We start from the raw sequence: 16,063 nt of genomic DNA, 5'->3' as shown, positions 1-16,063 counted from the left end.
ATATGTTTTCAAGACTTGTTTGACATTTTCAAATTTTTTCTTGCCAAATCTGAGATTTTGTGACTTTTAACAATGATACATTGGTCTAACTAATTGAATTTATAAAAATGTAATAATGATTTATTTGTATACTAGGATAGTTGACTGGGATAGAAATTGAAATAAACGAGGAATAGAAATGGATTGGACTTTTGTTTTCTGTGTTAATGGAATAAATTCATTTTTGTTAGGTGATGGGTAGTCAGGCCTTTGTCAGAAAGATTATATAATCTGTAGCTGTGTTTTGACTGTAGACTGTTAGATAATCCTTCAAGTTGTAGTTTGTTACATTCTAAAAAACTAATAAGATAGAAAAATAATTATTAAACTACTAAACTAAGACTAGCATAAGTCACCAATATGTGTAGTGCAAAAAAAGAAGGAACTATACTTACTTTATATGAAATTGCTTTTGTAATTGTTGTCTAAAATAAATTAATGTAATACTAGTTTTGATATTGCTAATACATCATCTGTTGAATGAAAATAATAATTATTACCTTCAAAGTTTATCATTAGCTATTATTACATTTCTTATTATTACATTTCTATAAGCACCTAATTTACACTTCACGGCCCTATAATTTACTGAAAGGGAGATAACTCTTTGTTTGTCCTTACAGAATTGAAAGTGCTTTTTCTCCCCTTAAAGATGTTAATTATCCAAAGAAATATTTATAGTCAAGTGCTTTTGACTGATCTCAAATGACTTACTAAGGAGAGAGACTTGACCAAATGATCCATCTTGTAATTTATAGGTTCAAATCCTGAATTTTGAAAAAGGGGGATCCTCCATGAAAGCCAACATTTGGAGTAATACTTCTATGCTTAAAACTTCTTTGCATTTGTTATATTTATTTAGCTCCACAAAAGGGGCTGAAGCCCCCATTGACTCTCCTTAATCATTCTTGCACCACTGTCCCAGGTTAGTAGAGGGTTAGGTGCCCACAAGCATTTAATTTTAATCTGCCATATTCTATAAGTGCCTGTCCTAAGTCAGGAGCCTGTAATTGAGTGGTTGTTGTTTGTTGCTGTTGATCATATGTGTTGTTTGTTAAGTGTTTTATAAAGTTGTTTTATTATTTTGTTGCACCACTGTCCCAGGAAGAGGGGCGGGTTGTGGCCACTTACATGTTTAACCCAGCCACATTCTGTATGTATGTGCCTGTCCTAAGTGACAGGAGCCTGTAATTCAGTGGTAATATTGTCATTTGATTCTATGTTACATGTTTGTTTGTTATTTTGTAAATAAATTAGGCTGTAGTTTTTCTGTTAAAATGTTTTACATAACCTAGCTGTTATTTCTGATTTGGATTTTTACATTTGATAATAGTTGTCATTTGAGTAAAACAGTCCCATTGGAAACATTAGTAATTACTTTCTCATAAAGATTCTAAAAAATTGTTATCGATACCATCATCAGCTATATATGAATCTATTAAATCTTTAATGAAAGGATTTGTTTTGTCCTCTTTAAATCTTTTGAATGCATTAAGCTTTATGACTTTGCATTTTTTTTACTATTTCATACTGAATTTATTAATAATTTATAAAACTTCGTTAGGTCTGAACTGATGTGGATCGGAATAGATAAAATTACTTTAATGGGTTTAATTGATGAATTTTATTAATATTTTATTGCCTCAATACAAAAATCCCATTGCATCTTTTTAGGTTGTACTTTTTAATATTGTTCATGTAGGAAAAACTTAACCATCCATTGTGAGTAGTATGGAATAGTAGAAATAGTAAGAAGAGCTTTTAATGAGACAAAGTTAAGGTAAAATATATGAGAGGAAATGTATATACACTATGGGACGATTTGCATTGCAGCTTTAAGCATACAATGATGCAATGAATTACAAAAAGAAAGATTCTTTGATTCATGATTAGGTCAGAATTTGCAGTATATTTGATTTGATCGTTATAGTTACGGAACCACTAATAGAATAATCACAAACTCAAAAGATGCCATTTTGAAATTTTGAATTTGTATTTGTAGTGAAGATTTCTCATTCAACATTATAATAATGAATTTCTTAAATTTTGTCATACAATAGTTATCAATCTCTCTAAAAATCCATCAACACAGTGTTGGCAGTTATAATATGTCCCTGATACAATTCATAACTCATATGAAATCCCAGAAATGTAGATTTGTCACTAAATTTAAGGCTGCAGGCAGGATGTGCATGTTGTACTATCATGTGTAACTTTAGGATATATTTATCAATAAAATGGAATGTTTCATTAAACAAGTGCTTTATAAAATGTCTAGAGGAATTGTTGGATCTGTTATAATTTTATAATTTAGAGTTAGCTATATAAAGTTATTGATACAAACGATATTATTCTGTAATATCCGTAAACCTCTTTTGTATTTAATTGATTGAGTGCTGTTTGATTTATCTCCAGTGAGAAATATTTCCTGCATGTTTATAGGACAAGAACAAATAAAAAATGAATTTGGACCGAATGTGACGTTTAATACCCTGCACTGTCAAAAGGATGCCCGACTTAAACAGGGATTAATATGGCTGGAACTGTAGAAGTCTAAAGGGATTTACCATCTATCTACATTGCTGTCATCTACCCTTGTGTTTCTTTTGCACACCTTTGTATGAATATCATATAAGTCTTAGAAATAGTCATAGTGGAAGGGGTCATTAAACGATTAAAAGTGTTGGCACATCTTAAAACATATATCTACTGTCTTAATTTGCAGAATACCACTTGAGAGGTAACTTATAAGTGGCAGAATATTAAGTAGGGGCCTAACTTAATTAGAAGAATATGAAGTGGGGGTGTATCTTTATTAGCAAGATGTTACATGTTGGTGCTGATATTTCTCAGAAATTATATATATCATAAATTCCTTTAGGTCAGTCTTAATGTTTGCAAATTCTAAAAATATATTATTAATACCAATATTTCCAACTGTAAAAAGTTGAGACACCAATTCAATTGTAGGCGGCTCAATTGAATACTTAGCTGGAATAAGATGGCCTTCTGCTTAGCTTACAAGATTGAGAAATTTATACTGAAAATAAGATTTAATCCTTGATGGTTTATTATGACATGCTTCATATTGACCAACATCAACATAACATGTGGATAGTGCAATTGAGAACTACATTTTTTGAGAGTAAGGATACTTTATAAGTTGACGTTACATTACATTGTTTGGTTTCAAAACATTGCTGATTTGAAAATTTTCAGTGGCTAAGTGCATTTATAACTGTATATAGTCTTTTCATGTGATCAGAAAATAACAAGAAATTCAAATTAGTTCCCTTGTTTTCAAAACAAGAACTGTTTTAAATACAATTAAAAAAAAGGCTGTGACATCTTTAAGTTTTAAACACATTTGCAGTTATCAAATCGAAATCTCACAATTAATCATCCGAACAACAAATATTTCTATAAAAGTGTCAAATAAATGCAAGGCATAACAGTTTTCAGATTTATAAATTTTCTCATTACATTGAAGGGTAAAGATTTTATTCCGATTTATACCGTTTGTTATTGCTTGTTTAAAGAAAAGGTGATGATGCATTGTCAAGACTATGGTAATAGTTTCCCACAAAATGGGAATTTGTTGTTATGCATTTTAATCTCAATCATTTATTTGTGCACAGTTTTTATGAATGAAATGAAAAAGGTAATTATTCTTGCAGTTAGATTTTTGATCTTACGTTATTATATCATCTGCTGAGTCCCCATTAGAACTTGTACTTTTGCAAAAGAATGTAGGAATTTCAGTTTGATTTTTACATGGAAATTAAACTGACACTGCTTAATTGTTTCATAAACCATATCATGGATATATGTATAGTACCGCAATAATCAGATAATATATTTGAATTAAAAAATAGATAATCTGTTACCTTCAAAAGATAGAATCCTTTTTATTCTAAAAGATGAATAAAAGGAGATTTCAAGAATGAGTTGATAAATTTAAAAGAACAGAACAAAGCTATGTACCCTAAAGGGGCCATGCCACAGTGACAGAGTAGTCTTAAGTAGTCCACCAAAGGTGTCACTAGTGTGTCTTAGCACTAAGGTTGTGAGTTTGAATCCTATGTGGCAGTCGTGCTAGACTATTGTCAAGTTTTTCTATCCAAGGTTATGGTTTTCAAAATTTTCTGCTTCCACCACGAATGAAAACTGACCGCCTTGAAATAGCACAAAAATGCTGAAATGGTGTTTAAACACTTATCAATCAATCAATTATACCGTCAAACTAATAAAAGGCATTTATTAAGTTCAACATCTATTACTGATATTAAGGTATTCAATAATAGTGCCCATACATGTTTGAACTCAGAGCTGCCAAATTTTCAGTTTCCCCAAAATACTAAATATTTTAGCCATTGTTCATTTGGATATCTGTATAACATGCAAACTGTACATGTAATTGAATATTAATCATGATTTGGAGATAGAGGGGTTAATTGGTGCAGTCTGAGATGTTTAGTATATTTTTCCATGCCTGCATGTCATGATTTTACATTCATGAAGTTCAGAATAATATTGTTTGTTAAGGGTAAGAAAATAACTCACCAAGATTGCTGATGAAATATTTATAAGTACTGATTTTTTTCTTTGGCTGATTCCTAGATAAGCTGGCTCATATCACAAGCAAAACTAAGTGTACTTTAGAGAATTGGTTTTTATTTGTTGAAGTTTCATTGTAAAAAATAGATGTCAGTTTATCATAAAACATTCTAAAATAGATGTTATGTTGAAAATTGCATGTTTTTTGTCTATAAGACATTAAACAGAGTTTGTGATGTTTATTTACTGGAGAAAACAAATTCAGCACACAAGGGTAATTCAATTGTCTGTACTAGTTAAAGTATGCAGAGAAATTAGTGGTTAGGGAAATTTGCAGGTCTTGTTATAGATATAATACAATTCTTGGCATCAAATGACGTATTAATGATATTTTAATTTGCCTATGTGTATCTTAATAAGGAAAAAATGGTAGGTTTTTGACAAATTTAATTGTTTGATATAGTAGCTGAGATAATAGAGAACGATGTTTAACATAATTGAATGATTGGTGAGTGAGAGATGTGTGGGTTTAGAAATAGGTTGGAATTATCTGTTATTCTGTTTGCCTATAGAGATGTATATTTAAGTGCTCATTGTGGTTTAAGAAAGCAGGTTATCAAAAACTTAAACTTAATTCTTAATCACCAGGTGAGGCTGAGTGACTCATTCATACCAAACCTTTGGATGCATGTATATTACTCAGTGGCAGATCTAGAAATTTTCATAAGGGGGAAAGGGGGGGGGGGGCGCCCACTGACTAAAAATGGGGGCATGCTTTTAGTAAATCCCTATATTATCAACCAAATTTATCCCACGAAAGAGGGGTGACCACCCCACTCCAATCCACCTCTGTCACTCCTTTTTTAGAATTTTGGTGCATGCTCTCAATTGTATTTCTGGATAAATCTTCATCGGGACTTCTCAAATCTTTATTCTTAAAAAATGGTACATAATATATTATTTTAGATAAATGCATGCCTATAAACAGTTTTCTTTGTATATACAATAACATGTTTGATTAACTTTGATCTACTGCTCATGCAAGTTGGCAGTGAAAGGTTATTTAGTGTTATTTTATGGGCTCTGCACAGTTAATATTGGATTAAATAAATAAAACATTTGCTGTTGTTTCTCCTAAGAGGATGACTTCATTAGCAATAAAATAGCAATTGTGGGAACTTTTATTTACCCATTAATCTAATCCACAGAGCCAAGCCATAGCATTGTTAATTTGTATCTAAGAAATCAATAGTGTTCCTTTTAAAGACAACTGATTTCTACAATTAAGATATTTTTTAGCAGATAATGATATCCTTACGCAATACACTATTAATTATTAAACTGTTGTAAAAGCAATTTGAAAATGCATATATAATCTAAATAACATCTAGAAACACATTTATTTAAAAATTGTTGACCAAAAACCCATTTTAGCAACTTTGGAAATTCAGTTCTTTTAATTCTAAAATAAGGCTGCAATTATTTAGGTGTGGACAGTGGAATGGCATTAATAGTACACCATGCAGTTAATGCAAAATGGTTCGTTTTACAACTTGTTTTTGTCCCTTACACAATTGCTGTGGAGAACATTGAAATACTGGACATCTGTCTGTCATGATGATTTAGTCTTTTATGAGCTCTCACAAGTATATTTCCTATATAATTTAAGATATAGTGTTGAAATTTATACTAGAATTGTCTCTGAGGAGTTTAAAAATCACTGCCTATGGATTAGTTTTACCAGAGTTATGTCCCTTAAAAATGTGAATTATATAGAAAATTGCTATCAAGTGTACTGAACTCTTTGTAAATAAGCAATGAGCTAATAACTTTTTAAAGCAAGATCAAGATGACCCCACATTAATTAATGATATAGATAGATAAAGGAAGATGTGGTGTGAGTGCCAATGAGAAAACTCTCCATCCAAATAACAATTTATAAAAGTAAACCATTATAAGTCAATGTATAGACTTCAACACGGAGCCTTGGCTCACACTGAACAATAATTAGCTATAAAGGGCCCCAAAATTACTAGTGTAAAACCATTCATACAGGAAAACCAACTGTCTAATCTATATCAAAAACAAAAAACGAGAAACATGTATAAATTACATAAACAAACAACAACTATTGTACATCAGATTCCTGACTTAGGACAGGTGCAAAAATTTGCAGCGGGATTAAACGTTTTAATGGTACCAAACCTTCTCCCTTTTTCTGAAGCTATAGTATAACATCACAACCTAGAAAAACACACAATAAAATATCAATTGGAAGGCTTAACTCAATCAAAAAAAACGTAAATTAACACACTGTGAACAAAATTAATTTGATATTGAAAAAAAAAAAAACATTTGAATTTGAAAATTGATTTTAAACTGGTGAAAACTTTTAATAGCAAACCTAAATTCTGGTAATTTTTTTTCACCTCCATTTCACATGTTGAAACCAGTTTTTCACATCACATTGAAAGTGCTTATTTGGAAGGCCAAGCATACAAAATAAAAGAGATGTGAATAAATAGTGACAAGAAACAGTATGGTTTACAGCTTATCAGGTTTTCTGCTTATTGATATGTATAGATTGATGGGTTTTCTATATATTGATATTGTAAAAAAAACAAGCTGCATTGTGAACAGTTTTGGCAAGTGAGTGCAGGGAAGTAGCTAAAAAGTTTCACATTGTGTAGAGCAGATGATATTTTACGTTATATTTACATAGAAAACTGACTAATCTGTTAAGCACTCTATTACAGATCTTTTTCACTCCTTTATACAGTTTTACACTTGACAAGAACAAGCTTTATAATGTCTTCTCACACATTGTGTCATTCCTGATAAGTTCTCTTCAGACGTGATGACATTGCTGATATGCCTGCTCATGTCTCCTCACACATTGTATCATTCCTGATAACTTCTCTCCAGACATGGTAACATTGCTGATATGCCTGCTCATGTCTCCTCACACATTGTATCATTCCTGATAAGTTCTCTCCAGACATGGTGACATTGCTGATATGCCTGCTCATGTCTCCTCACACATTGGGTCATTCCTGATAACTTCTCTTCAGACGTGATGACATTGCTGATATGCCTGCTCATGTCTCCTCACACATTGTGTCATTCCTGATAAGTTCTTTCCAGACGTGATGACATTGCTGATATGCCTGCTCATGTCTCCTCACACATTGTGTCATTCCTGCTAAGTTCTCTCCAGACATGGTGACATTGCTGATATGCCTGCTCATGTCTCCTCACACATTGTGTCATTCCTGATAACTTCTCTCCAGACGTTATGACATTGCTGATATGCCTGATCATGTCTTCTCACACATTGTGTCATTCCTTATAAGTTCTCTTCAGACGTGATGACATTGCTGATATACCTGCTCGTGTCCCCTCGCACATTGTGTCATTCCTGATAAGTTCTCTCCAGACGTGATGACATTGCTGATATGCTTGCTCATGTCTACTCACAAATTGTTTCATTCCTGATAAGTTCTCTTCAGAGGTGATGAAATTGCTGATATGCCTGCTCATGTCTCCTGACACATTGGGTCATTCCTGATAACTTCTCTTCAGACGTGATGACATTGCTGATATGCCTGCTCATGTCTCCTCACACATTGGGTCATTCCTGATAACTTCTCTTCAGACGTAATGACATTGCTGATATGCCTGCTCATGTCTCCTCACACATTGGGTCATTCCTGATAACTTCTCTTCAGACGTAATGACATTGCTGATATGCCTGCTCATGTCTCCTCACACATTGTGTCATTCCTGATAAGTTCTCTCCAGACATGATGACATTGCTGACATGCCTGCTCATGTCTTCTCACACATTCTGTCATTCCTGATAAGTTCTCTCCAGACATGGTGACATTGCTGATATGCCTGCTCATGTCTCCTCACACATTGTGTCATTCCTGATAAGTTCTCTCCAGACATGGTGACATTGCTGATATGCTTGCTCATGTCTCCTCACACATTGTATCATTCCTGATAACTTCTTTCCAGACATAATGACATTGCTGATATGCCTGCTCATGTCTACTCACAAATTGTTTCATTCCTGATAAGTTCTCTTCAGACATGATGACATTGCTGATATGCCTGCTCATGTCACCTCACACATTGTGTCAATCCTGATAAGTTCTCTTCAGACGTGATGACATTGCTGATATGCCTGCTCATGTCTCCTCACACATTGTGTCATTCCTGATTAGTTCTCTCCAGAAGTGATGACATTGCTGATATGCCTGCTCATGTCTCTTCACACATTGTGTCATTCATGATAAGTTCTCTCCAGAAGTGATGACATTGCTGATATGCCTGCTCATGTCTCTTCACACATTGTGTCATTCATGATAAGTTCTCTCCAGACGTGATGACATTGCTGATATGCCTGCTCATGTCTTCTCACACATTGTGTCATTCCTTATAAGTTCTCTTCAGACGTGATGACATTGCTGATATACCTGCTTATGTCTCCTCACACATTGTGTCATTCCTGATAAGTTCTGTCAGACGTGATGACATTGCTGATATGCCTGCTCATGTCTCCTCACACATTGTGTCATTCCTGATAAGTTCTCTTCAGACGTGATGACATTGCTGATATGCCTGCTCATGTTTCCTTACACATTGTGTCATTCCTGATAAGTTCTCTCCAGACGTGATGACATTGCTGATATGCCTGCTCATGTCTCCTCACACATTGTGTCATTCCTGATAAGTTCTCTTCAGACATGATGACATTGCTGATATGCCTGCTCATATCTCCTCACACATTGTGTCATTCCTGATAAGTTCTCTACAGACATAATGACATTGCTGATATGCCTGCTCATGTCTCCTCACACATTGTGTCATTCCTAATAGTTCTCTCCAGACATGGTGACATTTCTGATATGCCTGTTCATGTCTCAAAGCCATGATATATGAATAAGGAGGGGCCTCAGTGGTTGAGGGGTCTATGTTAAGTTAGCAGTGTAATCACTACCCAGTCAACACTAAAGTTGTGAGTTAGCACTCTGCTTGTGCAGGTGCAATCGACTCCAATCTTAATTGACTAGGTTTTTTTCCTATCAAAGGTCAGTGATTTTCTCTAGGCACTCTGGCTTCTTTCACCAATAAAAACTGGCTGCTACGATATAGTCAAAAAGAGGGGCTCACATGTGGCATTAAAACACAGAAAATCAAATCAAATATTTGAATAAATATTATCTGATCAGGAGAGTACAGGTCAAAGAATTAAGATGATGACATCAAATTTCAGCTATTTCACACATTTTTACGATCACATCTGATATGTTAGGATATAAATGTGCAGAAGAATTGAGCTACACAATTATTTGCATAAGTTTCAATTGTGTATTCATGCTTCATGTAAGGTATGGTGAAGAATTCCAGATTTAGAAATGTTAAAATTGGAAATGATATAGAGTCCACTTGATTATTAACAATATAAATAAAATCTTGTTTTGTTTTTCTATTTTCAGATGCCACCATTGTGGTACTTTGGATTAATACAATTAGCTCATGTGATTACAGTTAATTATGCCACAATAAATCCAGGTAAGTTAACTATTGGAAGAAACCTCTGAATCTGAATTAAACTAATGCTTGTATTGATTTTAATTTGCTCACTGTGCAAAAAGGGTCATTGTGGACAGTTGCAAACACATGGTATTGACCGGTATAATTGTACTTTTTCTGTCCTTTATTGGTCCTACTAAATTAAAGTATTATAAGAAAGTTCTTCCCCCGAAAAAAAATCTCAATGAATGCTTTGGTTTTGTGAATAAAATTGAGAATGGAAATTGGGATGGGTGAAAGCGACAACCTGACCATAGAGCAGACAACAGCAGAAGGCTACCAATGGGTCTTCAATGTAGTGAGAAACTCCCGCACCCGGAACGCATCCCTCAGCTGGCCCCTAAACAAATATGTATACTAGTTCAGTGATATGATGGACGTCATACTAAACTCCGTCATACTAAACTCCGAATTATACACAAGAAACTAAAATTAAAAAAACATGTTTATTACCTTGTAAGTTTTTTTTAGCTTATCTTGCTTGGAAGACTATAATTTATATGAGCTACATTCTATCAATAAACCGTTAGAGTTGTGCTTCTTTTGTCTAAACATATAAACTTTTGAAACTCATGGACAAAATATTACCCTTAACGTAACTTTTTCTTTTGGTCTTTTTCTTTTTTTTCCATGGCCTTGTCAGCTTATTTTCTTATGAGCTCTTTGTTGTCCCTTTGGTTTGTTTTGCTTCTCTTATGCAAGAATGTTCCTTGGAGAATCTTGTTTTAAAACAGTGTTGGGATTTGATTCATCAACAAACATGGCCCTTTTGAGAAAAATAAATGTTGGTGTAAAATGCAGTTTTTGTGATGCATTGCTGCATTGAAGACCCATTGGTGGCCTTTGGTTGTTGTCTGTTCTTTGGTCTGGTTGTTGTCCCTTTAACCTATTCCCCATTTCCATTCTCAATTTGATTTGACTTAATATCACAAAAACAAGAGAGTAAGAGCAAACCAGTGAGATCGGATAAAAATTATCAGATATTTTAAGGGGTATGTCTTTGTGTTATTTTCAGAAAAATCAGAACCTCCTTTCAGAGTTCTTGTCCCTGAAATGTCTGTTTTTTTGGTTTTTTTTTTTATTTCACTGTTTTTGACTTATCTTACAAACTTACAGTACAAAAAAATTACTCCTTATGTTAAAAAATACATTTACCAATACTGGATAATGACAAACAATGTCAGAGCATTAGATAATAATTACAAATTTGGTTTTATAATAGACTACTGAAGTACAAGTTGTATGATTAGAAGCTGTAGACAATTTTGTTTTTTAATGGTGCATTATCTTGCAAAAAAATCACATCAATTTGTTTTGGTTTTATTAAAATGATAAAACTTGAGGCTGATATACCAATGCAGTCAAAATTTTCCTCATGCAATCTAGTCACCCACTGAACAAACTATTATTACAGTAGAAACTAATTAGTTGATATTGAATAAATACAACATCACATGCAGTTTTCTATGTCATTATTGAGAAAGGGCTAGTGATTTTCATAATATAATAACTGCAGCATGGCACCATGCAATTTGCCAGAAACAAGAAACTAGACTTTACTGTATTATTACAAAGTAATAGATCGGTATCTGTGGAAAATCATTCATGGTTTTAAATAGCAACTGCTGTCATATATTACTAAAACTTGTTCTTAACTTTCTTCTCATACACCCAAAAATGTTTCGAAACAAACATTTTTTCTACCATGGATTTTTCTGTTGTTGTCATGCAGAAATATTTTGCCCAAAAAAGAGGAACATGCTTGGGTTAACTTAAAAACATTTTTATGCCCCCCCTACAATAGTAGAGGGGCATTATGTTTTCTGGTCTGTGAGTCTGTTTGTTCATTTATATGTCTTTCCCACTTAAAGTTTTTGGTTCAGGTAGTTTTTGATAAAGTTGAAGTCCAATTAACTTGAAACTTAGTACACCTGTTCCTTTTGATATGATCTTTCTAATTTTAATGCCAAATTAGAGATTTTACCCCAATTTCATGGTCCACATAACATAGAAAATGATAGTGAGAGTGGGGCATCTGTGTACTGTGGACAAATTCTTGTTTTTAGCTCACCTGGCCCAAAGGGCCAAGTGAGCTTTTCCCATCACTTTGCGTCCTTCCTCCGTCGTCGTCCGTCGTCGTTGTTAACTTTTACAAAAATCTTCTCCTCTGAAACTACTGGGCCAAAATAAACCAATCTTGGCCACAATCATCATTGGGGTATCTAGTTTAAGAAATGTGTGCGATGACCCAGCCAACCAACCAAGATGGCCGCCATGGCTAAAAATAGAACATAGGGGTAAAATGCAGTTTTTGGCTTATAACTCAAAAACCAAAGCATTTAGAGCAAATTTGACGTTGGGTAAAACTGTTTATCATCAAGATCTGTCAAGATCTATCTGCCCTGAAATTTTCAGATGAATCGAACATTCCTTTGTTGGGTTTCTGCCCCTGAATTGGTAGTTTTAAGGAAATTTTGCTGTTTTTGGTTATTATCTTGAATATTATTATAGATAGAGATAAACTGTAAACAGCAATTATGTTCAGCAAAGTATGATTTACAAATAAGTCAATGTGACCGAAATGGTCAGTTGACCCCTTTAGGAGTTATTGCCCTTTATTGTCAATTTTTAACCATTTTTCGTAAATGTTGGTTATCATTTACAAAAATCTTCTCCTCTGAAACTACAGGGCCAAATTAATCCAAACTTGGCCACAATCATCTTTGGGGTATCTTGTTAAAAAAATGTGTCCGGTGACCCGGCCATCAAATCAAGATGGCCGCCACAGCTAAAAATAGAACATAGGGGTAAAATGCAGTTTTTGGCTTATAACTCAAAAACCAAAGCATTTAGAGCAAATCTGACATGATGTAAAATTGTTTATCAGGTCAAGATCTATCTACCCTGAAATTTTCAGATGAATCAGACAACCTGTTGTTGGGTTGCTGCCCCTGAATCGGTAATTTTAAGGAAATTTTGCTTATTTTGGTTATTATCTTGAATATTATTATAGATAGAGATAAACTGTAAACAGCAATAATGTTCAGCAAAGTAAGATTTACAAATAAGTCAAAATGACCCAAATGGTCAATTGACCCCCTAAGGAGTTATTGTCCTTTATAGTCAATTTTTAACAATTTTCATCAAATTTGTAAATTTTTATTAACATTTTCCACTGAAACTACTGGGCCAAGTTCATTATAGATAGAAATAATTGTAAGCAGCAAGACTGTTTAGTAAAGTAAGATGTACAAACACATCACCATCACCAAAACACAATTTTGTCATGAATCCATCTGCTTCCTTTGTTTAATATTCACATAGACCAAGGTGAGCGACACAGGCTCTATAGAGCCTTTAGTTCTATTTTGTTACAGAAAATTTGATGTATTCATGTATTGGGACAAGAACAAAATTTGTATAACCCCACTCAATGGGAGGGGTAATACTGGTTTATTTCTATCATTATGACATTTCTGTTGCATTTTTCGCATGGACTGCAATTCATTATACTAAGCTTCTTGATACATGGCTTCATCTGGTTATGTCATTTTATGGGATATTAATTGTTCTTTCCCGGTTTCTTACTGTTTGCTTGAAAAACTGATATGTTTAAAATGTTATGCCTATTATGAAGTTCCCGGACAGCTTCCAGAGGCAGATTGAAGGGGAGGAGAAGAGAGCTCAGCCCACCCAACATCAAAATAGTTGATAAATTCATAGACTTTCTACAAGTATCAATACAAACATTGGTTTCCCATTATACAATTATACAATTGGTATTACAAAATTTTGAATCAGAAAAAAATCATGAAAGGAATAGTATTTCATGGTTAACTTAGAATGATTTTTTGTACCTATAAATTAATTTGTTTTACTGAGGGCAAATTAGTTTAAAATTGAGATTCAATATTCTAAAATGGACTATTGAGTTGTCAACTGTAACATTTATATAGCATGTTGTTAGAACGTTCAATACCGCCAAATCAATTCTTTAATAATCCATGAAATCAACAACTTAGAAGTATGGGAGTGATGTATTATAACAGTTCATTTAGAACATGTTTATTTAATGGGTATAATTTGAATTTCCAAGATGTGACAATTGTTGTTGAACTTTGAAGTGATGCTTTTTTTTAAATGGACTTTAAAACAAGTACAGAATTCCTTGGGGATACCATTGCACGATTTGATTATTTCGATAACTAATTAATTGCTTATTAGCATGTAATATTTTGGAAGAACAAATATTGTTCTTTGAAGATACATATGAATAGTTTTCCTAAAATAAAAAATGTAATGTTTTTCCAGTGTTTTAATAAAGTGACATTTAAGGTTGTTTTTATTATTTCAGAATTATTTAAGACTTAACAATATCTAGCTAAATAAAATATATAAAGTTAGCTACCATAACATCATATGCTTTTCTATGATATAATATAGTATATTCTAGATATGGGATTACATTTTATCTATGTGAAATATCCCTCTTCTTTTATTAATTCCCTTGAATCATTGCCAAATATGAGGATTATGTCCCTTGAATTCATTGCCAAATTTGATTATTTCCCTTGGATTCATTGCCAAATATGACAATATTTTGCTAGTAAATTATGTTAATCTATGCTAATTATTTGTTTGCACAACAGACAAGGATAACTGCATTAATTACGAGAGTGACTACCATGTTGATAGAGGTAACAGTATACAAGTGATTAACAGGTGTTTTACTGTACACTAACAGTGTTAACAGCTTATTAACAGTTCATTAATTATTAAATATAAACAATATACAAGTGATTAACAGGTGTTTTACTGTACACTAACAGTGTTAACAGCTTATTAACAGTTCATTAAATATAAACATTTACTGTACAAGAACAGTATGAACAGCTTATTTACAGTTCATTAAATATTACTTTCAATAACTGTTTGGTAGTGGTATTAACAGCAGAATTTAATATAGAAATAACAGATATTTTATCATACTTATTTAGTGTTAACAGCTATAGTGAATAAAGAATTAACAGATATGACATCTTTCTTATTAAATCTTAACAACAATAGTTAATTTAGAATAATTAGAATAAACAGTTAGCATAGCATTATAATTTAGTGTTGAGGGTTAAGATGTTTATTACAAGGAGACGCTTGTTGTTTTAAATTTGAGGTGTTACAATATCTTACCAATCTTGTATTAAAGCAATTGATAGGTACATTCAAACTCTGTCAAATATTACAAATATTCAACAATATAGTAATGATAAGACAGTATAAACATCATATGTCATGGTATTATTTGAATAATTGAGTTGTTTTGACATTCATAATTGTGTGTGGGAACTAATTTTCTAAGTATAAAATCTGTATGAAAAAACTTAAAGATCAAAAGTACATATTTTGGAAAATAAATTGACAAAGCTGAGTACTTAATGTTTGATGATATATTTATGATATAATGTTTAAAGTAAGTTATATATATAATGGATGGTTTATATCATTGTTACATAAGATGTTTACTGAAACAATTCCTAAGGCAGTCACAAAAGTAATTATACGTTTGATTTACAAACTAAACTTTAGTTTATAACCCACAAGTAATTTAAGAAAGTTAATTTCTGTAACGAATGTTTTATTTCAAACTGTCTTACAATCATCTTGTTCTCTAAGAAATAATTTCTATTGTCTTAAAAATAATGGACTGTTTGTTTGACAATGTAATCAATAACATTTCAGTAGTATAAATAGATTAACTGAAATCTGTCCTCTACAATATAAAATGGATGTATGAATTTATTATGTATCAAAGTTGAAGTTTTTATTGTTATTTCATTCAGTTTCAGGCAAAATTGAGTTTTAGGGTTTT

General features: G+C 32.6%; 1 protein-coding gene across 4 annotated transcripts in view; it reads left to right on the top strand.

Annotated features, from left to right (window-relative positions):
• LOC143048069 (suppressor of lurcher protein 1-like) overlaps positions 1-16,063 on the top strand; it is a 330,279-nt gene that overhangs the window by 228,186 nt on the left and 86,030 nt on the right. For 3 of the 4 annotated variants that reach the window (XM_076221514.1, XM_076221512.1, XM_076221513.1), the window contains 2 exons: positions 10,101-10,176; positions 14,847-14,894. In XM_076221514.1, coding sequence (XP_076077629.1) covers positions 10,101-10,176; positions 14,847-14,894 — 124 coding nt within the window. The remainder of the gene's footprint in view (positions 1-10,100; positions 10,177-14,846; positions 14,895-16,063) is intronic. The other variant, XM_076221515.1, reaches the window with a different exon arrangement.

This window comes from Mytilus galloprovincialis, chromosome 10 (genome assembly GCF_965363235.1).
Source record: "Mytilus galloprovincialis chromosome 10, xbMytGall1.hap1.1, whole genome shotgun sequence".
Classification (NCBI taxonomy): Eukaryota; Metazoa; Mollusca; class Bivalvia; order Mytilida; family Mytilidae; genus Mytilus; species Mytilus galloprovincialis.
Note: the sequence above shows the minus strand (reverse complement) of the source record. Positions and strands in the feature narration are given on the sequence as shown.